Source organism: Sphaerodactylus townsendi, linkage group LG01 (genome assembly GCF_021028975.2).
Source record: "Sphaerodactylus townsendi isolate TG3544 linkage group LG01, MPM_Stown_v2.3, whole genome shotgun sequence".
In the NCBI taxonomy this organism is placed as follows: domain Eukaryota; kingdom Metazoa; phylum Chordata; class Lepidosauria; order Squamata; family Sphaerodactylidae; genus Sphaerodactylus; species Sphaerodactylus townsendi.
The window spans coordinates 23,725,270-23,750,700 of record NC_059425.1 but is presented as its reverse complement, the minus strand read 5'-3'; the positions used below and the strand labels follow the sequence as shown (position 1 = coordinate 23,750,700).

The window sequence follows — 25,431 nt, the reverse complement described above, 5'->3', positions numbered from 1 at the left end:
TGCGTGGGCGCTAAGTTTGCGACGAAAACAGGCGACCCCCTGCTGTTCCATTGCTTGCCAATGGCAGCCTCGGTTTTCGTTGGTTTCGGTTTTCTCCGAGGTTTCCCGGATGGATTACCAACGAAAACCACTGTAGATTGTGTTGAGAATTACAGCAAGATCAGATATGCAACGGATGTGCCCTATGAATGCTAAGCTAGCTTACAGAGTTGTTATGAGGATAAAATGGAAAACGAGAGGACAATTATCAAATAAATGAACTGAAATTTTTCACTGTATGCCTTCCACTGATTCTAATGGCAGGGGTATAATAGAGAAACATTATGTAGGGGAAGGGGCTTAATCCAGAAGTAATTCCCTGTTGATGCCATATTCCTTTAAATGAAATGGTGCATCACATCACTCAGTGATGTCAAAAATCTCTGAGGTCATAATATTTCATTGTTTACCATCTGGACTGTGCCAACTGAGTATTCATTGCCGGCAGCATTTTTTAAAAAAAAAATTACCGATGGCGCGTCTGCACACCCACTGGAAATATGCCTGGAGTGAAAATCCTGACAAGATGTGTCCCATCAGGCCAATCCGGGTATAGTGCAAGTATGGTTCAAAGGCACTGGCCATTTATGCATGCACTTCTTACTACGTAGCTGTTTGGTTCACAGTGGGGTTTCCCCCATGTTTTTTTATTTGCATATTGCTTCTCTGCTTCTAAGCAAAGTGGGTCCTTCACTTCAAGGCACAATCTGCCATTTTGCTTCACTCCCCTCACCTTTCCCCTTTGCTGTTTTCTAGTGCAACCTCTTTTGGGGGGGTCGCATACCCAATCACTTTTTTCCTTTGCTGTGTTTTTCTCCCCTGCCGCCTACCAAACTAATGCGAGACCACAACCAGAGGTGGGATCCAGCAGGTTCTCACAGGTTCCCGAGAGTAGGTTACTAATTATTTGTGTGTGTCGAGAGGGGGTTACTAATGGGTGATTTTGCCACGTGATTTTTGCCTTAGTTACGCCCCTCCTCTCAGCAGTAGCGTGCAGAACTTGAAGCAGTCTAGCAGGAGGTGCACCGGCGTGCGTGGCAGCCTGCGCCTGCATGCATTCGCTTTCCCCACCCAAGGACTCACCGCTTAGCTGCCAAGCGCCCCTGCCACAGCCCTGCCCAGGAATGCCCCGCCCCCGGAATGCCCGGCCACACCCCCGTCGTTTCCTGCCCATCCCCATTGGCTTACGCCACAGTTTGAATCCCACCACCATGGGAACCTGTTACTAAAATGTTTGGATCCCACCACTGACCACAACAATTCCTTGCCAATTTCATTGGTCTATTGCCCTAGCATAGACCATCAGGATGAATTCTTTTTAAGTCCTTCTGATTATTCTGAAATGGTTCCCTGAAGAGTGGGAGAAACTGCTGGGGTGTGGGCAAAGGAAGGTGGGGAAGAGCAAGAAACTCCTTCACGTTCCCTGTGAAGAGAGAGAAAAAGTCACACATTGGCCCTTTCTGCACAGTACAAATAAAATGTCTTGAGGATGGGAAAAATGCGTTTTGGGGAGGACCTCTGCACAGGTTTTCCCCCAAAATGTCCTCAGGAAATTTTATTTCAGCTCAACCCAGGGTTTTAAGAAAACGTTAAATTAGCAACACACACACCCCTCCCAAGACTGCTTGAAGATGTCTCCTGCTTTCCTTGTGTGAACAAACAGGCAGGCAATGTTTTATTTCTTCTGCCCAATGAAGCTCTCCCTTTCATTTCTGCCTGTGCTCGCCATTTTCTGCTGCTTGAATCCTCTGTTGCGGCAGCCATTTGCTGAACTTGCCCTGGGTTGTTTGCTCTGCATGCATCACTCCTGGGCTTCTTGTATAAATAAACTTCATGAATCAACTCAACTTTTCCCGTCAATTCCAGCAATATATAGTTTTCCTGTTTTGTTTTATTTTTTGTTTTTAGTTTTCGATGAGGTCCCTTCGAAGACATGAAGGCATGATATGAGAATCACAGCCAATTCTCATATCGTGTGTTTGTTTCTTCGAGATGTCTCAGCAAGTAGTTGTAATTGAATCTGTCTGAAACCATTCCTTCCTCAAAAATAGTTCATTTGCAACACTTTTTTAAAATCATGAATTTTAGACTTTTACACAAACACAACACAGAGATTATTGGAAGTACTTGTGAGAACATTGACTCTGTATGAGCTGCCTCCAGGTAGCACAACTGTATAGTATGCTGGACATCTGTTTAGTCCAGATGTTGGCAAATTATGGCCCAGGCAGTGGTTACTCAGCTTGTATGAGCTTTCCTTACAGCCCTTGAATTTCTGGAAAAAAAATTTAGGAACACTGTCCCACAAGACTGCAGCACTGGCTGCTAGGTTGATGTTCCTGCAAATTGACATTGAGCATAACAGAAGCACCACAATAGTAAATTGCTGGCCCTCAAAACTGAGCTGACTCAAGGGTTGCCATCCTCCAGACAGAACGGTAGTCACTATCAGGTGGGGAGGTACAGAATCAAGTAATCAGTTAGGAAAGAAAACTGGACCCATGGCTTAAGAGCAGGTGGATTCTAATCTGGAGAACTGGGTTTGATTCCCCACTCCTCCAAGTAAGTGGCAGAGGCTTATCCGGTGAACCAGATGTGTTTATGCATTTCTACATTCCTGCTGGATTACCTTGGGCTAGTCACACTTCCCTCAGAACTCTCTCAGCCCCACTTCCCTCAGAAACTCTCTCAGCCTCACAAGGTGTCTGTTGCGGGGATAGGAAGGGAAAGGGGCTCGTAAGCCACCTTGAGTCTCCTTATAGGAGAGAAAGGTGGGATATAAATCCAAAACTCTTCTTCTCTTCTTCTTCCAAGTCAAATAAACTATTTAAAAAATCCACTGATCACCCTAATAAACCAGAAAATTGTATAGGCAGAATAGTTTGTAAATAGCAAATGCATGCAGTTTCTGACACAATGTCTTTAGCGTTTTGTTTCATGCTTACATCAAAAAGAAATCAGAAATCAAAACAAAATAGCTGTCTTTTTTTGAAACACGCCTTTCAATCTCACTAAGAAAGAAAATAACAAACTCCTGTGGTGTCGGCGTACAACAAAATACTTATTGAAGCCACTAAGGCTGTTTGTATACACTTGATAAACCTACAGTTATTACAAAAGCTTTTAAGGGCTCAAAGGGCTCCTAAAGACAGGTGTAATGACCCTAGGGTTGCCAACTTCCAGGCAGCACCAGGAGATCTCCCCACCTAGGCAGTTCCTGAAGGTTTGGGGGTGGAGCATTGGGAGGGCGGGATTTGGAGATTGGAGGGACCTCAGCAGAGTATAAGGCCACAGATTCCACCCTTCATAGTAGCCAGTTTCTCCAGGGGAGATAATCTCTGTCACCTGGAAATAAAATCATAGTTCTGGGAGATCTCTAGCACCACCTGGAAGTTGGCAACCATAGTGAGAGCACAAAACCACGCAGAGAGATCTGCTTTACAGATAAGGATGTCTAAATTCACCGCTTTGTTTATTTTTGGTTTGGTGCGCAGCCATTTCATGTGTCACTGTTTTGCCCGTCTTCGTTGTAGGTGTTTCTGTGATTCATTTCTATCTTTTGCATCATTCGTATGACAGACGTGTACCATAATAGCTCAACTTTCTCTGAGAAAACTAATCACTTTTAATAGGGAAACAACTGATGTGAAGAAACACAACATGGCACCGAAGTATTGATTCACACAAGGGAGAAAGAAAGCTGTGGTGGGCTTTTCGAATCTGAATGGGAGGGCTGGGAAATTTGGTAGCAGCCCCATCTATGAAGAACATGGCAGTACATGCCGAAACACTTTGGAAACAAACAAACAAAAAAACTAGGTTGCCTTCCTTCAGCTGCATTTGTGCCCTACAAGAAGAGGCAGAACCATCTTTTTCCAAAGTTCTGTCCCTCCATGGGGGAGGCAAATTGCCCCGGCTGTAACTGGCAGAAAAGCTTAACTATGAGTCCTGTCTCTCTGTTGCCAGCTGCCTCCGCCAGTGCCCTTGATCCCGGTGGCACAAAGACCCCTTTCCCAGCAGGATTGGTTCCACGGCCCCCTTACCCGGCAAGAAACGCAGACCCTGCTCTCAGGAGAAGGAGACTTTTTGTTGAGGGAAAGCCAAGGCCAGCCGGGAAGATACGTTCTGTCCGTGATGAATCAAGGACAATGCAAACATTTTATCATCCAGTGCTTGAAGGTAAGAAGAGCTTGGAGTGCTACTTTGGAGCTAAATTTCCAGTGTTCAGGTGTGCACCCAGTATTGGGTAATAACCAGAAAAGACCCCCAGATCAGCTGGGATTTGAAGAAATCGTTCGGAATATATGTCTTCGCAACAGGCTGATTGGAGAGATCAAGCCAAGGATGCTTCTCACGATTAAATACTGGGAGGTTTTGTAACTCTTTCTACTTGCTATGTTTATGAAAAGAGGCAAAGTATTGTTTACGCCAGATTGTTTGAAACCCAGGAAATGAAAACAAACCATCGAGCTGATCTGTTTACTGGCTTGTGAGCCTGTAGCAAATGTGCCAGTAGCATCCTTCAGACCTTTCTGTAGAAGTTTAGTTTTCCAGATGCCCAGACCCAGTAGGGAAATCCCCACCCCTGCCCCTGCCCCTAACTGAGGAGTGGGAGAAAAAGTGACCTCCATAGTGACACTATAAGAATTTCCCTAATCTCTATGGTGTTTACCATAGATGCAGTGGTTAAGTGGTTAAGTGGAAGACGTTGGCTAAAATTGAATACATCAGCGATGGGGGTCACGTGGCTGGAAAAGACTGAGACGCCAGCTGGAGGGTCATTTCTGAAACTCACTGGTGTTCAGCTGACAGATGAAGACTCTGTAAAAAGTCTTGGGGTATGACTGGACTCTGTGCTAGCATTAGATAAACAAGCGTTCGTCAACATTCACCTACCCGAGGCTCACCAACTGGCTCCCTATTTATCTGTCAGATCTTGCCACGTTGATCTAACCAACAGTTGCCTCTTGATTGGACTACTGCAATACCAAGTGCAGCTGCCAGGCCGCTGAGGGGAGCGTCATGGTCATTCCACTATACAGTTTCTGGTTCTTGCAAATATTGGCTCAGGCTTTGAGCCTACTTTAAAATAATACAGAGTGGAATTTAACTGTGCGGCGTGTGCCTGCAGTGTAGCAGAGCTCTGACCTTTGGAAACTGATAAGGAGCCAGGTGTTGGTCTGTAGTTTGATTCCCAGGGCTGCCAAGGTCAGCTTTTGCCACAAAATAAAACAAACCTCTCTGTTACGGTCTACAGCAGGGGTATCAAACTCACTTCTTTATGAGAGCCGGATTTGACATAAATGTGGCTTGGTTGGGCCAGGCACTGGGACGTGGGGAAGGGGTTGCCTCAGCTGGCCCCAGAATGGAACTGGAGGTGTACCTGGACGGGGGAGTCCACAGCAAGACCTTCCCCCAGTCACGGAGCTATGAGGGGGTGGGGTGTATGTGTCGTGCACCGGGCGCACGCCTGGGGGGGCGTGGAAAATTGCCCCAGACCCCTCCCCCTGTCCCCCGTGGCGCCCCCCCCGTGCCCTCCCTTCCCACACTGACTTTACTTCCTTTCCTTTTTCAGAACTTTTCCAGGCTGCAAAAGGCCTGTTTGCAGTAAAAACGGCCTGAGGAACTACAGTTCCCAGGAGACCTTGGGGCTCACAAGGTCTCCTGGGAAGTACAGTTCCCATCAGGCCGTTTTTACTGCAAACAGGCCTTTTGCAGCCTGGAAAAGTTCTGAAAAAGGAAAGGAACTAAGGGAAGTGTGGGAAGGGGGGGGGGCACCAGGGGGGCGGAAAATTAGAATGCACACCTGGCGCAGTTTGGCCCAGCTAAACTGCTCTGAGCTAAACCTCTGCCTTCCCCCCAACCCCCACTACACTCCTTGTAGGATCGACAGTGGTTGGTATTTTCTTAAGAATACAAAGGCAATTAAAGAAGTTTGCAAAATATCAATATAAGAAATATTCATATATTCAAAAGGCTTTTTTTAAAAAGGCAACTTTTGACCTTGGCTTTTGATGGGGGAGCAACTTGGAAGTAAGGGCAGGCAAGTGTGCAACCTGCACAGTGGGCAGTGGGACACCTCCTCCGTTTAAACAAGGAAACATGGGCAAAGGCACCGGGGGCTAGGAGCGTCCCGGAAAGCCCTCCGTGCATAATGGGCCTCTTTTACTAATTATGGGCACTCTTCTCTGCAGGGCAGATACCACTTTGAGCCAACTGGCCCCAGTTTCTTGAGTATCCCTCAGCTGATTCACCACCACTTAAAAACGCACCAAGGTCTCACCGAAAGATCCCCAGCACTGTTGCGCAATCCTGTTGTGAGGGTAAGCCAGGAGGCACAAGAGTCTCATAATTCAAAGTGTCAAGTTTCTGTGTATATTAAGGTTGCCATTTTCCCACTACTCTAAGTACACATTACGCTTTTATCCAGTGGTGGGATCCAAAAATTTTAGTAACAGGTTCCCATGGTGGTGGGATTCAAACTGTGGCATAGCGCCAATAGGGCTGGGCACGACAGGGGCGTGGCCGGACATTCCGGGGGCGGGACATTCCTGGGCGGGGCTGTGGCAAGGATGCAGCCACTGCGCTGGTCCTTGGGCGGGAAACGAATGCACGCAGATGCAGTCTGCCACACATGCCGGTGCACCTCCTGCTAGACTGCTTCAAGTTCTGCGCGCTACTGCTGAGAGGAGGGGCGTAACTAAGGCAAAAATCACGTGGCAAAATCACTAATTAGTAGCCCCCTCTCAGCACACACAAATAATTAGTAACCTACTCTCAGGAACCTGTGAGAACTTGCTGGATCCCACCTCTGCTTTTATCGCACCATCTTGCATCCTGGCAAGCAAACATACAATATGACTTCCTTGCTCAGATCTCAGTTGCCGAGAATAGAGATCCAATTTGGTACTTAGGGGTTTAATAGACATGTTGTGGTCTGGACTGGAGATCTCCTGGAACTACAGAGAGATCCGTGTTTAGCGGAATAAAATGGCAGCTTTGGAGAACGGGCTCTATGGCATCATACCTTGTGGAGGTCCTTCCCCTTCTCAAACTCCACCTGACCCTGGCTTTACCCCCAAATCTTTAGGAATTTCCCAACCCCAGAGTGGCAACCTGAGGCCCTGGAGAAAATGGCAGCTTTGGAAGTTGGATTTTAGAGTCAGCATGGTGTAATGGTTAAGAGTGGGTGGATTCTAATCTGGAGAACCGAGTTTGATTCCCACTCCTCCACCTGAGTGGCAGAGGCTTATCTGGTGAACCAGATGTGTTTCCGCACTCCTACATTCCTGCTGGGTGACCTTGGGCTAGTCACAGTTCTCTCTGAACTCTCTCAGCCCCACCTACCTCACCAGGTGACCGTTGAGGGGACAGGAAGGGAAAGGAGCTTGTAAGCCACCTTGAGTCTCCTTACAGGAGAGAAAAGTGTGATATAAATCCAAACCCTTCTTCTTCTTCTTTATGTCATTATACTCCCTTTCCTAAGCCATACCCTTCCCAGGACCCCCTCCCCAAATCTCTGGGAATTTTCACCCTGGAATTGGCCACCCTCAGCACCAAAATAAGTGGGTGCTTTGGCCTCATCTGGCAGGACTCTGCTGCTATTTAGATCATGGATTGTTTTCTTTTCTTTCTGTAGGTGAAATGGAACCTTAGCCACAATGACGTGATTTTGGGTGAGCTACTGGGCAGTGTAAGTGGCAGCAGGCTCCAAATGGTCCTCCTCTGTTTTTGAAGACTTGTTTTTAATGTAACGTGCAACAGGGCTAGGGAAAGAACACAATGAATCAGCTGGCAAGAGGAATGGATCTGGCGAAGGTCCTTCAAGTAGTAGATCCCGGACTGTGAAAAGCACACAGCACCTTCAACAAAGCACAGAAACAAATGCAGCTCCTCTGAAACATCATATGATGGAAATGATTCGGTTCTGCCAAAAAATGGGTTGCCACGTACTGAGTTAATGGAAGGTTAAAGGCTGCTTTCAAAGGCTGCCCCATGTAAAGTCTCATTGCAGTCAAACTGTAAAACCACTTTTACTTACTTACTTACTTACTTACTTACTTACTTACTTACTTGTTTATTTATTTATTATTTAGATTTTTATACCACCCCATCCCCAAGGGGCTCTGGGCAGTGTACAACATAAAATCTCAGTACAATCAAACAAAGGGGCACAGATTTGCTATATATAAATTATAGGTTGCACTGGCTCCATCAATTTTAAATACAGTTACTAAAAACCTTTTAAAACAGCGATAAAAATGATAAGGGGCGTCCAACAAAAACCCATATTTGTTCACTTCTTCCTACCCCAGGGGAATTTTGGGGAGGTATACAGTGGCCGCCTGTCCTATGACAACACACCTGTGGCTGTGAAGACCTGCAGAGAACACCTTGCTCCAGAAACAAAGGAAAAGTTTCTCATGGAAGCCAGGTCAGGAAAAGGGCTGCGAAACCCACCTCCACAACTGTCTCTATTTAACAAGGGGCCTTTCCCCACTTACCTTAAGCCCCGCGCTACTTGAAGAGAGTAGCGCGGGGTCCCCCAGCACTCCCCACGAGAGGGGAGGCGACAGCACAGCCGCCCCGCCGCTGCCGCTGTCGCGCCCCCTCAGCGCAAGGCATCCCTGGCGCTCTTGCAAAGGGCGCCTTTTGATGACCCCGCGCTCTGCGTGGGGACGCCCATGGGGACGCCCGGGCGTGCACCAGGAATGCCGCGTGCTGGGAATTGCGCGCAGCGACGGCGGCCGAGGGAAAAGTGGGGAAAGGCCCTCGGATGTCCTTTTCTGGTCCCTGCCCCTAGCAAATCCATGCCTCTTGGGAAGAAGAGAGGACTGGAGGATTTTGTGAAATTTAAAATAGTTCTTTGTTTTAAGCTGCATATAAATTTTCTTTTGCGGGTGATAACTGTGTTGGGAGTTGCTCTGTTGCAGCTTGTGAATTTATATTGTATTTTTGTGTAGCATTTTGGGTATCTGTTTCTTGGCTTTGTGGTCGTATTTACAATCTACATTGGGCAGGAAAACCCCCACTATAAATATTTAAAATAAATAAACTGCAAGGGATGTAAAATGTGACCCAGATCTTCTGACCTGTTTCATGTCTCAGAAAGTCAAACGTTATTTCTTATGTGTGATGGTATACATATGTCATAGAATCATAGAGTTGGAAGAGACCACAAGGGCCATCAAGTGCAACCCCATGCAATGCAGGAGCACACAATCCCGACATATGATCATCCAGCCTCTGTTTAAAAACCTCCAGAGAGGACTCCACCACTCTCCAAGGCAGTGAATTCCACTGTCGAACAGCCCTGACAGTCCGAAAGTTCTTCCTCCTAATGTTTAGGTGGAATCTCTTTTCCTGCACCTTGAATCCATTACTCCGTGTCCTAGTCTCTGAGGCAGCAGAAAACAAGCTTGCTTCCTCTTCGACATGGCATCCCTTCAAATATTTAAACATGGCTTTCACTTCACCCTTTAACCTTCTCTTCTCCAGACTAATACTAAGCCACAAGTTCACAGTTCATGCACAGCTGAGAGCTGGGGTTGTTTGCTTTGCAGTGGGGTTTCCATGTGCTCGTTTGTTTGTTTGTTTGTTTGTTTGTTTGTTTGTTTGTTTGTTTGTTTGTTTGCACACAGGATTCTCCTGCTGAGAATTGTCCCTAGATTAAGATCTGCCACGTTGCATTCACTCTGTGCAACTTCCATCTGGAAAGATTGCCTGTCACTTTTTGTGTGTGTGTGTTGTCTGTGATCCAGCATTAATTCGCTAGATCATTTAAGTTTTATGTCCGTTTCAGGGCCAATCACTCCAGGGTGAAAACAAACAAACATCATCTCATTCTTCCTCACTCACAAGTTGGCAGGCAGTTTGGAAGGCCAGGAAGATCCAAAAGCACTTGCAAGGGAGAGTCCTGGCTTGCATTCCCTCCCAGCTTCACCATTCACTCCCTTCTTGTACCTTTTACATTTGCAATTACTGCTCTCCATTCAGGGTCTCTCTCTCTCTTTGTGGCCAGAAAAGTGGGAAAAACTCTTGTTGGGTGGGTGGAGGAAGGCAGAGAGGAGCAAGAAAACCCAAAGAAAGCAAAAAGAGAGAGCTTTTTCCCTGTGCAGGGAAAGGAAAAAGTCTTGGTTTCAGAAACCATGAGGATTCTCTGATCTGAGATGGTGAATTTGAGAGAGGGGGAAAAGAGTGCATAAGAGATAATCCAACCCAAAGGGAATGAACGCTCAAAGCGAAGGAGGCCACAAGTACACAAAATGGCCAGGGAGAGGTAACAGAGGTGGGATCCAGCAGGTTCTCACCAGTTCCTGAGAGTGGGTTACTAATTATTTGTGTGTGCCGAGAGGGGGTTACTAATTGGTTCTGCTTTTCCGTTAGAAATTCCATTAGGTCCAAAAATCATAAAGTCCTGTTGTTTCCTATGTGGCTGGTTAGCGAAGGTAGAAAACGGGATCATTCTCCCTGTTGGGCTGTTTTAAAAACATGTTTTAGAAATATGGTAAAGTTCCTTGTTTAAGGAACTTTACCTTGTTCCTTTTGATTGCTAGAAACAAAATTAAGTATTTGAAAATATTAAGTATTTGACAGGCAGTCAATTAGAGGAGTAGTAGTTGTTTCTGTTGGCAGTAGACAATATGACTTGCTATAATGAGTTTAAATTATGGACAGAAAGATACCAGCTGGAAATTAGGAACTTTTTTTTACAGTAAGAGTTTTTTACAGTAACAGAGAAATTATTAATGCCCCGCCCCCGGAATTCCTGGCCACGCCCCTGTCATGCCCCGCCCAGCCCCACTGTTTGAATCCCACCACCATGGGAACCTGTTACTAAAATTTTTGGATCCCACCACTGGGAAAGGATCTTGAAACTCAAAATGTTTGGATCTTCAAATGTGGCCGGCACAGACCTGGGGTGATCCACCTCAGCCTGCCAACATTCTCAACCTTCTGCTCCTTTTCTGCTAGGATCCTGAGGCAGTACCGCCACCCAAATATCGTCCGCATCCTTGGCATCTGTGCGCAGAAGCAGCCCATCCTTATCGTCATGGAACTGGTGTCTGGTAACCAGCAGGAGGGTCAGGGGTGGCAACATAAGGACTGTGATGTTGCATGTGCCATTACGTCACTTCCAGGGAAAACCCAGAAGTGACTGCAGTTTTATTTTTCTCTTGTCACCACTTGGCAGAGGGACCTAGAGAAGGGAGTTCCCTGTCCCAAGCAGGGGACTGGCAAGCCAAGGGCAGGTCCACAGAGTGGTGTAAACAGGAGTGGCAGCTGAGGGTTGGTCCAGACATTATAAACCTGTGGGATGTAAGGGTATGGTTGCTGGTCTCAGGTTTTGAACTTTGGGGCCCTTTCTCAGACACCTTGTGAGGGAGGTGGGGCTGAGAGAGTTCTGAATGAACTGTGACTAGGCCAAGGTCACCCAGAAGGAATGTAGAAGCAGGGAAACAAATCCAGTCCACCAGATAAGAATCCACTACTTATCTGGAGGAGTGGGGAATCAAACCTGGTTCTCCAGATTTAGAGGCCACTGCTCTTAACTACTGCAACATGCTAGTTCTTACTTTATTCCAGCACAGCAGCCCATTCCAACAGTATAAGTAGCAAGCTCAGATACAGACCATAGTTCACCGAGAACAGACAGCCCTCATAAATCACAGAAGAGTAATTACCAAATCCAGATACAGTCCAAAGGTCAAAGAATGTAGATAGACTTAAGAAGTCACAGAAATCACTCACAGAGTCAACAGCAGACTGGTTGCCACAGTATAGGTATGTGCAGCAGACCAAGTGGGTTAGATTGAGGTAGGTTAGACTGAGTCTGTGTGACTGGCCCAAGGCTTCCATGCAATGGTGTACTTAGGGGAGGGAGAAAGGGGCAGATGCTCCAGGCACCACTTTAAAGTGTCACATGGGGGTGCATTCAGTTGGTACCCCCTCTTGCCCGCTCCCCCAGGAGCAAACAACTTTATTGGGCTGCAGAAGGCCAAGTACAGAGTGGGCGGACAGGCTCAGAAGTGCGCCTCTGGCTCCACTACTGAAGTCTGAGACCAGCCCCACCTTCAGCCCCACCATTGAAGTCCGTCCAGCTTGTCCCCACTCACCTCAATTTGGGGGAAGGGCACAATTTGGGCAGGGTGCGCAATTTCAGTATTTGCCTCAGGCGTCAGTTCCCACAAGTACACCACAGTTTCTATGACAGCATGGGGATTTGAACCTGAGGCTCTGTTGTTATTCAAAGAGTGCAATACTGTCTTGGAGAGGGATAGGGTTCCAAAGAGCACCTGATTTGCAGAGGGCACTAGTGTCACTTCTGGGGAAAACTCTGAACACACCACCACTGACAGCTTTTTTAAAATTCCACCTCTGCCCCACCAGTCTCAGGAGCAGAGGCAGGAATGTGGCAGGTCTGCCAGGGGGCTTTGGCTTAGCACTTGCTAGAACAGCTCCTTTGCCTACAAAATGTCCCAGGTTCAACCCCCACCATCTCCAGTTAAATAATTTTAAGTTACAGGTATGGGAAAGAGCCACTGTCAGTTGGAGAAGTCAACACTATATGGGCCAATTGTCTGACTCTGTATAAAGCAAGTTTGTATGTTCAGAATGGAGGAAATCTCTCAAAGGCAATAATGGTAGTATTGGGAGGAGGGAGTTCAGAATGCATTGAGTCACCTGAGTTTTGTGTTTGTTTTTTCTTTCTCGTCCCCTTCTCCAGGAGGGGATTTCTTGTCTTTCCTGCAGTTAGAAGGGAGCCGGCTCTGGGTGCGAGATCTCGTCCGTTTTGCGATCCAAGCTGCAGCAGGCATGGCCTACCTGGAGAGCCACTGCTGCATCCACAGGTATGGAGTTGGCAAGATGAGACATTCTTAACTCAGTAGATTCATTTCTGTTTCAAGACAGTGGCCCACTCCCTACAGGCAGAGGTGGGATCCAGCAGGTTCTCACAGGTTCCTGAGAGTAGGTTACTAATTATTTGTGTGTGCCAAGAGGGGGTTACTAATGGGTGATTTTGCCATGTGATTTTTGCCTTAGTTACACCCCTCCTCTCAGCAGTAGCGCGCAGAACTTGAAGCAGTCTAGCAAGAGGTGCACCGGCGTGCGTGGCAGCCTGCGCCTGCGTGTATTTGTTTCCCGCCCAAGGACTGGCATAGTGGCTACGTCCTTGCCACAGCCCTGCCCAGGAATGCCCGCCCCCGGAATGCCTGGCCATGCCCCTGTCGTGCCCTGCCCAGCCCCATTGGTGCTATGCCACAGTTTGAATCCCACCACCATGGGAACCTGCTACTAAAATTTTTGGATCCCGCCACTGCCTACAGGTCCTTGAAAGCATTTTGAAAATGTTGGCAAAATGTTTTTAATACCCCCCCCCCCCATTTGTTTGAGCCCCTCGAAAACAATTCCTGGCCGCTATTTTCTGCTTGTTTCGTTTTTTTAAAAAGCTCCGTGAATTTGAAACTTTGAAGCTTCAAAGCCTTGTGCTGCGATTCTTCGGGGTCATGTCTTTGTAGCTATGAAGACATCACTCCCCTCCCTACAAAACTCCCAATGAAAATTAATAGGCAAGATGGCGGAGCAAGCTCAGAAAATGGCGCCAAGGAGGAAGTGCGGGAACTGCAGAGAAGCATTGGAAACATCTTAAAGATATCGCACAGCAAATGAAAACGTTTTCAAAATGTTCCAAGAAAAAGAATTTCTAGAATCCAGTATGGATTTAAAATGTTTCAAGTTGGAAATAAAACATTTTGGGCTAACAACGTTGTGGAACCACTTAGAGGAAATGTTTTATTTCCTGCTTGAAAACATTTTATTTTGGTTGTGCAGAATGGACCTCTGTTTCTCATCTTGTTTTCATCCAATAATTATCCATCTCTGAGCCCCTTTCTACACGGGCATTGAGCTTGGGTGCGTTGGCATAAACAATGCCCGGGACCCTTTGCACGGACAGTCCCGGCAGGGCGGCAGGGGGCAACGCAGTCTTCGCACAGGCTGCGCTGTCGCAGAACGCCATACCTCTCCTCTTGGCTTCCAGCTTGTCGCAGAGGCCAGGGGACACCCCCCACCACAGGCTGGTGTGGCGGCTCTGGAGTTGCAGGCCAGGGGGCCGTGTCCCCTGGCCTCTGCGATGCGCAGGAAGCCGGGAGGAGAGGTATGGCGTTCCGTGACGGGGGGATGACGCCTTCCAGCTGCTGCCATTTGCATGGCAGCGGTTGGAAGACGCTGCTTCCGAAAAACCTCGCTCAGGGAGCGAGGTTCGGAAGCAGCGCCTTCACGCCGCTCAGGGGTGGCAAGGCTGGCGCTGCACGTAGTTTTTAGCATTCCTGGGTCGCTGTTATCCGCCCGTGCAGAAACAGCCTGAGTTGTAGGGGGTGGTGGAAGAAATAACATCCTCAGTCTGAATTCCTGTTAGCAAATTGCAACAATTGGTCAATAAATCAACTGGAAGATTTGGGCTGATTAAAAGGTGTCCTTCATTAATCGAACCGCAACCTTTTAAAACATTAGATCAAACATACTAACTACAGGTGGAAAATGTCATGTTAGAAAGGAAAATACATTTCTTCCTGTAAGAGAAAGTGGGGGAAAGACTTTTCTTAGTACACAGATTACAGTGTCTGGTATCTTATACAAGGCATATCTTTCTGTTTGGAGACAGAGAAATAGCAAGCAAGCAAAGGGGTACCTTTTCTTAGACCCGTGGTGGCAAACCTTTGGCACTCCAGATGTTATGGACTACAATTCCCATCAGCCCCAATTGGCCATGCTGGCAGGGGCTGATGAGAATTGTAGTCCATAACATCTGGAGTGCCAAAGGTTCGCCACCACTGTCTTAGACAATAGTCGCACATATTACAACAAGCAGCCTTAGAGAAACTTTCCCTCTGTGTTATCCATCTCTGAGTCAGAGTGCCAGCCAAATACCTCCTCTCAGATTATACCCACGTGCGGGCATTTGAAATATCTGGGCATTCTAAAGTTATCCCTGGCACGGTGCATGCTTGCATCATCTAAAAAGAATTTTTTTTCATCAGACAAAGGCTATTAAAAATCCTTGCTTCTTTCTAATATGTCCATTTAATTGAGCAAGTCACTCACAATACAATCCTAATACCGAATTCTACCCTTAATAGGGTTGCCAGTTCTGGGTTGGGCCACTGATCTCCAGGTGACAGAGATCAGCTCGTCTGGAGAAAATGGCTGCTTTGTACAAGGGACTCTATGGCATTATGAAGTCCCTCCCCAAGCCCAGCCTTCCTCGTGCTCCGCCCCCCAAACCTCCAGGTATTTCCCAGCTCAGAGCCAGCAACCATAAGACTCAGCCAAGACGAGATGCCACAGAATCTACTCCTTGATGTCTGGCATTTTCTCCAGGAGAATGGAGAATCGCTGCAGTCCAGCCTGCACCATTCTCAGCCTGGCAGCTTGCACATCCATACCAAGGTCACAGATGGCTCAGCCATTATCATCGCTTGAGGCTGTGGGGCCTCCCCCTGCTTGCATGTAATTAGTCAATAGAGCCGTGGTGGCGAACCAATTGGCCATGCTAGCAGGGGCCGATGGGAACTGTAGTCCATAACATCTGGAGTGCCAAAGGTTTGCCACCACTGCAATAGAGCGTAAACGTTGATTCTTATCTGCCTTTCTCCAAAGGAGTGAACTGTCTGTCCTAAACAATGCTTCTGTTGCCGCCTTCCTTTCTAATGCTGATATTATGGAAATGCGAGGGCGAGGGGATCATGGATTGGACCTTTCTGTAACTTACAGGTATATACCAGGGCCAGAGAGCCAAACTTTAGTTCGGCTATCTGAGCCCTGGGCTGACACGGTTCCACTAAAGCTCTTGAAACCTTCTTGAGTCTCGTTTGATGACCGGAGTAACAGACCCTTACATTGTCTCTAGAGATTGTACAACTGGGTAAAAACTCCAGGCCTATCTGGAAGGATGATCCCGCTAAGCCCACTTACCTGAATGGATTTTGGGCCAAACTAGATGTAACCACATTCACTGGTCCAACCCATGAACACCACCACCATTTTGCAGTGATTTAAAAAATGCTGTCAGGGCCCCATCCTGATGGGGTATTTTGGTACCTAGAAAGGCATGCGGGAGGGGGAATACAAACAGACCCGGGCCTGCTGTTCTGCAAGCCCAAATGGTGGCAGTGTCTGCAGACCTGACCTAAGGACACTGTTTGGTTCAGTTTGGCACTTAGAAAGGGGTAACATAGGTAAAGGACGCACTACAAAGATAGTACAATTCTAGCCTAATGCTGTGTACATTTATGCAGAAGCAAGACCCACTGAATTCAATGGAACTTACTCCCCCATAACTGTGCATTTCCTTACAATTGTAATTCAGATTTCTTTACCCTGGTGACACATACACCCTTCCACCTAGACTCCTGGGACCCCCATTCCTTTCATCCCTTTTTTAACCCTTTCACAGAGACCTGGCAGCCCGGAACTGTCTTGTGGGGGAAGGCAGTACCCTCAAGATCAGCGACTTTGGTATGTCCCGGCAAGAGGAGAATGGCATCTACTCGTCCAAGGAAGGCCTGAAACACATCCCAATCAAATGGACTGCACCCGAGGCTTTGAAATATGGTCAGGACATTTCAAGCTGCTGTTTTTAAACTTTCCAAGAAAGGGTGGCCGTGGTATGGATGGTAGCGGAAACTTAGTTTGTCACACCCAGGCAGCCATCTCTAAACGTGCTGCCCTATGGAGACTGGCAGGAGAAGTGCATCACTTACTAGCCCACTATTTAAGAGAGAGCTAAATGCTGCATTAAATAAACGCTCTTTCTTATGTTTGGAATATGCTGCCACAGGTGGTGATGGCCACTAACCTGGATAGCTTTAAAAGGGGCTCGGACAGATTAATGGAGAAGAAGTCGATGTACGGCCACCAATCTTGATCCTCCTTGATCTAAGATTGCAAATTCCTTAGCAGACCAGGTGCTCGGGAGCAGCAGCAGCAGAAGGCCATTGCTTTCACATCCTGCACGTGAGCTCCCAAAGGCACCTAGTGGGCCACTGCGAGTAGCAGAGAGCTGGACTAGATGGACTCTGGTCTGATCCAGCAGGCTAGTTCTTATGTAATTATGCATAGCTTAGGAAAGAGCTGGCCCAGAGTCATTGGAAATGGCTGACTTATCAGCATTCCTGTATTTGCCTATACCTTTAAATGTAAATAAATTCTGCTGTAAGTAGCGCTTTCTACGATGGTCTTTTGTTGTACTAACCACAAACCGTTCCCTCCATTCTTGATTTGATTCATTTTTGCAGGCCGGTATTCCACTGAGAGTGATGTATGGAGTTACGGCATTCTCTTATGGGAGATCTTCAGTTTAGGGAGCACTCCGTACCATAGGATGTCTAATCAGCAAGTGATCGGCCAGGTGGAAAGAGGTAAAGGGAAGATAAGGGGGGAGGTGGAATAGGGTTCCCAGCTGCCCCCTAATGATGGGCAATTGCCTGCTGATTCCTACCCCTGCCCACCGACACTCAGCTGATTGGTGGATGAAAGCAGGCCAGTGAAAGGGTCATCCCTGCACAATGATGTCGCTTCCAGCACGATGAGGAAGTGTTGGCATCACAAATGGGGGACACTATCACTCCACAAAACTCTATGGAAACCATAGAGTTTTAGGGCAAGTGCTAGAGCAGTGGTTCTCAACCTTCCTAATGCCATGACCCTTTAATACAGTTCCTCATGTTGTGATGACCCCCAACCCTAACATTTATCCATTTTACAAATGGAGAACACTGATGCAGAGAGTCTTAGACAACCCTTGTGAAAGGGTTGTTCAACCCCCAAAAGGGTCCTGACCCCAGGTTGAGAACCACTGTACTAGAACATTGTCATTGTCTCCCATGCAGTGTTAGCACTTCCACATTGCGCTGGAAGTGACATCATCCCATGGTGCCATGGACTGCCATCCCCTGTAGTTGCCTCCTAAAACTTCCTGCCATGCCACATTCCATGCAATGGCATATATGACAAAAGATTGTGGAGGCAGTTCCTGGGAAGATGGAGTTTCAGAGACTCTTAAAGCCAGCCGTTGCATCCTCTGTGATGCTCTAATTCCCCCCCCCCGCCCCATCTCTATGGTAAAGACCATAGAGACAGTGGAAATTCCTAGCTTGTATTTGATGGATGTTTTTTAATGTTTTAATGGCTCTGTTAGAGAATTGAAGATTTTGTCTGGATGCTGATTCATCTTCATAGCATCAGCGTTTGCTACTATTTTTGTGACTGCAAATTTACAGTTGGCGGATTTTAATTCTGAGTTTTAGGTTGGGGTCTTATTGTGTACAGAATGTGGCACATAGAAGTAGCTGACAGGATTTAAAATATCTCAGAGTCTTCTGTTCTGCAAGAAACCATGCCTCAACACTGCAGCAGTGGCGTCTTGGTTAAGAGCAGGTGTACTCTAATCTGGAGGAACCAGATTTGATTCCCCGCTCTGCCGCCTGAGCTGTGGAGGTTTATCTGGGGAATTCAGATTAGCCTGTGCACTCCAACACACGCCAGCTGGGTGACCTTGGGCTAGTCACAGTTCTTTGGAGCTCTCTCAGCCCCACCTACCTCACAGGGTGTTTGTTGTGAGTGGGGAAAGGAAAGGAGTTTGTTAGTCTCTTTGAGTCTTCTACAGGTGAGAAAGGGGGGATATAAATCCAACTCTTCTTCTTCTTCAACATGTCTGTCCTTTGATTTGTCTTACCTGTTCATCTCATTCCCCTGGGCAGGCTTTCGGATGCGAGCCCCAAAACGTTGCCCTATGGACATCTATGATCTGATGTTGCGGTGCTGGGATCGTAATCCCCGTGGGCGCCCAACATTCTCTGCCGTCTACAAGGAGCTGTTGCAGTTTCACTGGGATTCTGATGTCTGACTCCAGATGCAGCTATGAAAACATATGCCCACCTCCTGATAAATTTCTCTTAACAGTACCTGTTGCCTTCCTTTCTCTGGTGCCTCCCTAGTGGGTAGATTTTTTTACCCTCTGGGATAGAATGGCCTTCTGTTGCTACCTTCTGAATTCAAGAGTTTCCTAATGTGTTCGGCAATTTCTTGCTGGACACTTCCACACAGTAGTAATATATTGGGTTGACGAAGGAAAATATCCCGGGTTGGGGAAAAACTTTGTGTGGCTCCTGGTCCTGAAGCAGGATTATCCCATTATATTTTCCTTATCGTGGGTTTTTCAAAACCCGCAAAAATGAGGATCTTTTTCACAAATGCTGGGTTGAACCCACTTCCGTGGGAACACCATGGGCACCCAACCAGTTTATTTTTTTGTGCCCCACTGCCTGTTCTCCTCATCCCCCGTGATGTCAGTTTTGTTCATATTGAGCAGCTGACCAGCGACTGACTGCCATTTCAGCAAAGTGGGTTCACCACAGTGGCCCCGTTTCCTTTTCTTTACATGTGCTGGGTCCTTAGATGGCACAGCTAGGTAGGTCCACATCTTTGGTCGAATATTACACAGTGTGTACACAGTGTGCAGTGTGTAACAGAGTGGACACAGTGTGTAACAGACTTCCCCCTGTGATACACCTCTGAAGATGCCAGCCACAGATGCAGACGAAACGTTAGGAAAAAGATTTAGCAGGCCACGGCCACACAGCCCGGAAAACCCACAACAACCAAATTCATATGAACTTAAACACATAAACTTTAACATCCTGATATCAACTCTTACATTTAAAGCCAGCCATCTGGTAATATAACTTAATAACTTATAACTTAATATTAGGTACAGCGAGTGAGGCCTCCTCGTTTCTTTTCATCTTGAAGGACTTTAAACCTGATCTTAGGTTTTTAATTATTCCCAATAAATGCATTTGTATGAGATTGCCATTTTCTTAATATATTATCTTGTATATGAATCAGTAGCATCTGAAATAAAAAAATTCAATTTTGGCTTCTGGTTGTGAGTGAAGATCAAGCAACACCTGGGTGTGAGCTTGGAGATCACCTGTGTTCTTTCTGTCGCACCTCATGGACCCTTGCTTAGATGAGGGAATCCAGAGAGGGGCAAAATAACCTTGGAGAAGGGGGAGTTTGACGGTGTCTATTACACCCAGCCGGAGAAGCTGACAGGTACTTGCAGAAAACCCATGTTGCAAGTACTCAGGATGCACTGGGAGAAAGGAAGTTCTAGCAGTAGACACAGGTGAGCAGAAAGCTCGATCAACTCATGACTTCTTGAAACATCAGCTAAATGCTACATAAATTAACTTGCTTGTCTGGAGGAAAGAGCTAGTGATGAGGAGAAGGAGGTGGGTGTTGACAGGGAGAACTTAGAACATAGAGGGTTTGTGGGTGACCTTGAGCCAATCTCACAGTCTCAGTTTTGACCCTGGCTACCATGTTTCCCCGAAGATAAGACAGTGTCTTATATTAATTTTTGCTCCCAAAGATGCGCTATGTCTTGTTTTTAGGGGATGTCTTATTTTTCTGTGTTCTGTTCGTTGGGCATGCTTCCAAACAAAAACTTTGAAATGTCTTGCTTTCGGGGGATGCCTTATATTTTGCATTTCATCAAAACCTCTACTACGTCTTATTTTCAGGGGATGTCTTATATTCGGGGAAATAGGGTAGTATCTGGAAAGCCAAGATATACCAGGGTTGCGGCACAGAGGCAGGCAATGGCAAGGTGAATGATTTGTTTTGTTATGGCATGTGGTTTGGCTCAGGGTTGGGTTGTGTGTGGAATCTTTGTCTGGGGCCCATATTGGCTCTAAGCCGCTCTGCAACTGGTCTGTTGAACACTAGCCTTGCATGCACAGACTCTCCGGGACAATTCAGGGACATGCCCAGACTCTCCGGGACAAGGCTACAAGGGCCCTGTGTCTACCACACAGCTGCTAGAAGACGTGCTGCTTGGAATGTTAGTCTCAGGCATGTGCAAGATCAGGACCAGGAAATGTGAGGAGAAGGGAACGTTATGTGTAGCCGTCATTACATGAAATGTCCCCCAGTAGGGCAGATGGTGATTTCAGGCATAGAAAATGGCGCAGGATAAACACTCAAATCCCTTTCCCCACATGTGAATGTGAACGTGTGCCTGGGAATTAACCTCTGAACGGCACCTGTCTCAGTGACATAAGGGCTACATAATGTGAGAAGTGTATTGTCGAAGGCTTTCACGGCCGGAATCACTTGGGTGCTGTGTGGTTTCCGGGCTGTATGGCCGTGTTCTAGCAGCATTCTCTCCTGACGTTTCGCCTGCATCTGTGGCTGGCATCTTCAGAGGATCCTCTGAAGATGCCAGCCACAGATGCAGGCGAAACGTCAGGAGAGAATGCTGCTAGAACACGGCCATACAGCCCGGAAACCACACAGCACCCAAATGTGAGAAGTGTTCCTCATTTACCACTCAGAGTGGAAGAAATTCTTCGGAAAACGGTGCTTGATTTGTAACACAGCTGTTATTTAAACTGGACAAAATTGCACTCCCATCATGGAATGAACCACCAATAAACTTTGGCAGCATCTCCTGTTTGCACTCAGTACAGTGTTCTTCTTCCTGTTTGAGCTGTTCTTTTCCACAGTAGCGCTGCAGTTATGATTTTTCTTTTGAAAGAAACCTCACTTGGGCTGCATTCAGATGCCATATGAAACCAATGCTAACATTGTGCATGAACATGAATTATGGCCAGGGTCACAGGTGGACTTTGCTTCTGCCCCGTTCCCATCCCTTCTGATGCAGAGTGCAATAAATTAATTCTGGGCTGCATCCACAAATGGATAGGAAAAGGCAGCCCTACTGTGGAATCAGCAGAAAGCAGATTGGAAGTTGGGGGGGGGGGTCGGGGGTCTGCATGGCCTGTTCCTGGGACACTTGTTTGTGGATGCGCACACACACCCCACCTCGCTTTGTCACATCAGCGCACAAGCTATGCCTCAAGAACGATCTCATTGGGCCCCATGTTCTCCAGCAATCCTTTCTTTCCCCCTTCACAGCTGATTCATGAGGTAAAGCTGTACCACAGCTGAGGTTGCCCGGCCTACAGCTATGGTGGGAGCCTTTCTGCCAACTGTGTCTGTTTACCACTTGGACTGGAGAAGAGAGAGAAAAAATGCTGCGGGCCTCTGAGTTGGTATGTCACTTCCAGGTACAACCCAGAAATGACAGTGGTCAGCTCTAGGGATTACCAGAAACTCTATGGTTTGAGTAATTCCTAGAGTTACACACAGTCTATCATGAAAGCAAGCCTGGGAGAGCCAATGCTTGTTTCATTAAAACCTGGGTTCTTTTCTCCAATAACTCCAACCAGCTGAGGTCTCAACGATTTTTATTGAAAAACAGAAAACAAAGAAATAAAACTTAGATGCAGTTAAGGGATTGCTTAGGTGGTCATATCCCTTTTCGTTCTTTGTCCCCATTCCGGGAACCCATGGCCCAGAGATGTTTCTCTGACCACGTCTCAAGATGGAATTCTAAAACCTTTGTTTTCCCCTTCCCAGGAAAACTCTGTTCAGGCCACGAGGTAACTTAGGCCTTTGAAGTTTCATCCTGGCACCTTTGCATAGTTTCCTGTCCTCCCTCCAGGAGATCAAAAGGCAAAGATGCTTTTCACAGTCATGTGTGATTTTGCTCGTTTTACAGCACTATTCCATCACACGCCCCCTTTTGGAGAGGAAATCTGTAGTCTAATGGCTACATATTTCATCTATCCATATAGAAAAGATTACATGTGTTACTTCCACATCAGTCATCTCTAACTAATACAGAGATCTGCTCACTACAATTCCTTTTATGCATAACATAGTCCTTATGATAGCATAACAATACAGAATGAAGAAAATCATGTTAACACAAAACACAATTCCAGACTAATACATGCTTTCAGACTAATAAGCAATGCAATATCCTTGAGCGTTGAACTACAAGACTCATGCTCCTTTCAACCATAGTCTGATACCTTCTTCTCTGGAGAAAACACAATAGTATCTCTCCCTTTGGAATTTCTCTTCCTGGTTACTGCATGATGCAACATCATTGTGTAGGACATCACTTCAATAGGCAAATTCCCACCCATATCAATGTAATGTGAAATCAAATGAGTGTAACCTGGCTTGCTGCAGAACATACCTTTCCCTTCAGCCAGTATCTCTGCCACTTGAGCCTGCTGCTCTGGTGTGATACCTTTAGCACTTTGCATATCAAACCAAACAATTTCCTCCTCAAAGTGTGCATTCAAAAGGACTTCCTCTCCATCCCCCTTAACTTGAAGAGGAATGCTGCTGCTCTTGACAGTTACAGGATCTGCCACGTCAATATAGACTGCTTTGACTAATTGTGTAATTACAGTTGTATCACCTTGTGGAAAATCCACCTTCTCACACAACTTTTCATCCTCCACCCCCCCTTCCAAATCAACATTTTCTTGGGGCCTAGTGGAAACACTGATTTGTGCATTTCTACCTTTCTCATGGGTCAAAACATAAAATTTCCCATTAAACTGATTAAAAATTACATGTAATTCAACAACATTAATTAATCTTACACCAGTTTCAAAAGATGAAATGTTCATCTGTCCACTTCTCATGCTGTCATCTGAAAGTTCCTGTTCCTGGGGTACGATCTCCTTCCCACCAATCTTCTGGTGCTGGATGACCGCTATGGAGCTCATTCCGGGTGACTTCCAAGCCGTTTCCAAAGATGTCTTCTGTTCCCTCTGGCGATTTGCTCTCTCCCCCCTTTCTGAAAGGATGCTGGTAGCTTCCGAAGAGGATTCCATTCCAGACTTCTCTCCGCTTGCATCTGAATGGAACAGTCTCCCACCTGGAGGCTTTTTGTTCCCTCTCTTGAGACTTTGATCCCCTCCAGCTTCGAATTTTGGAAGTTGTTTTCTCTGCTGTGCTGTCAAAAGATTCCAAATAGCCTGTAGATGCAGCATAAAGCTTCTTAGGAGCTCCTGCCATCCACTTGAGAGCCCCTCTGGGCTCTGGCCAAGACCTGAGCCCTGGCCCCTTGACTTCTCCCTGCTGGATCCTGGCACATCTTCTCCCAAAGCACTCATGCCATCAGCATCAGACTCTCTGGTTACCATCTCGACCTGCACGCAGCCTTCTCTTCCCAAAAATTCTCACACTGGAATCACGAAAGCAAGCCTGCTGCAAATCCACGAAGGTGTTTACTCTGGAGTATCGGAGATCCCAAAATGCTGCCACCATATCATGAAAGCAAGCCTGGGAGAGCCAATGCTTGTTTCATTAAAACCTGGGTTCTTTTCTCCAATAACTCCAACCAGCTGAGGTCTCAACGATTTTTATTGAAAAACAGAAAACAAAGAAATAAAACTTAGATGCAGTTAAGGGATTGCTTAGGTGGTCATATCCCTTTTCGTTCTTTGTCCCCATTCCGGGAACCCATGGCCCAGAGATGTTTCTCTGACCACGTCTCAAGATGGAATTCTAAAACCTTTGTTTTCCCCTTCCCAGGAAAACTCTGTTCAGGCCACGAGGTAACTTAGGCCTTTGAAGTTTCATCCTGGCACCTTTGCATAGTTTCCTGTCCTCCCTCCAGGAGATCAAAAGGCAAAGATGCTTTTCACAGTCATGTGTGATTTTGCTCGTTTTACAGCACTATTCCATCACACAGTCACTTTGGGTTTCCCCGTGGTGGGATATAGTCTGTATTTTTCCCTTTCCTGTGTCTCTTGTCACTACAGTGGAACCTCGGTTTTCGTTGGTAATCCGTCCGAAAAGAATCGATGAAAACCGAAACCGATGAAAACCGAGGCAAACTTTTCCAGAGGAATCAATGTAAAGCCAATTAATCCGTTCTAGGCACTCCCAAAAACATACCCAAAACACATTTTTGGGTGAATATAGTGTTTAATGCTGAAAATAGTAACAAACGGTAACACTAGGACCAGCTTCAGAGCCAGTGGACCCATGTCGCACCAGAAAGCTGTCCAAAGAGGTCTGTTTCTGACGCCTCTTTAAGATTTGTCTGAAATGGGGCAAGACATTGTCATTAAACAAGTTGCAAACACGGCCTGCAACAGCTTTGTCCGGGTGATTTTTCTCCACAAACCCCTGCACCTTACTGCAAATCGATGAAAACCGCGGCAAATTGATGAAAAAGAGACAAATTTTTCACTCAAAAAATCGATGAAAACCAAAGGCAATGAAAACCGAGGTTCCACTGTATTTAGCTGTCTTAATTTGGCTGTTTCTTCATACGGTTGCAAATACAGATTCATTTTGCAGCTTGTCCTGGCATAGACCTTTATTTAGTGCCTCTTTTTATTTCTCCTTCAGCGTGGGTCTCAGCCCTGTATGAAAGGGGCACGTGGCAGACCCGGGCACACAGCTGAGACCTACACGTAACACTGCACATTGCTTTCATTCACCTAGCAG

The 25,431-nt window shown here is 46.7% G+C and overlaps 1 protein-coding gene across 1 annotated transcript; it reads left to right on the top strand.

The window, feature by feature from the left end:
- The first annotated feature begins 511 nt into the window (after positions 1-511).
- LOC125437030 (tyrosine-protein kinase Fer-like) lies at positions 512-18,946 on the top strand. The gene is made up of 10 exons (XM_048504404.1): positions 512-589; positions 4,006-4,218; positions 6,234-6,362; positions 7,679-7,732; positions 8,355-8,473; positions 11,014-11,108; positions 12,767-12,890; positions 16,496-16,653; positions 17,337-17,459; positions 18,801-18,946. Exons 1-10 carry the CDS (start codon positions 512-514, stop codon positions 18,944-18,946), a joined length of 1,239 nt encoding a protein of 412 aa, XP_048360361.1.
- The last annotated feature ends 6,485 nt before the right edge of the window (positions 18,947-25,431 follow it).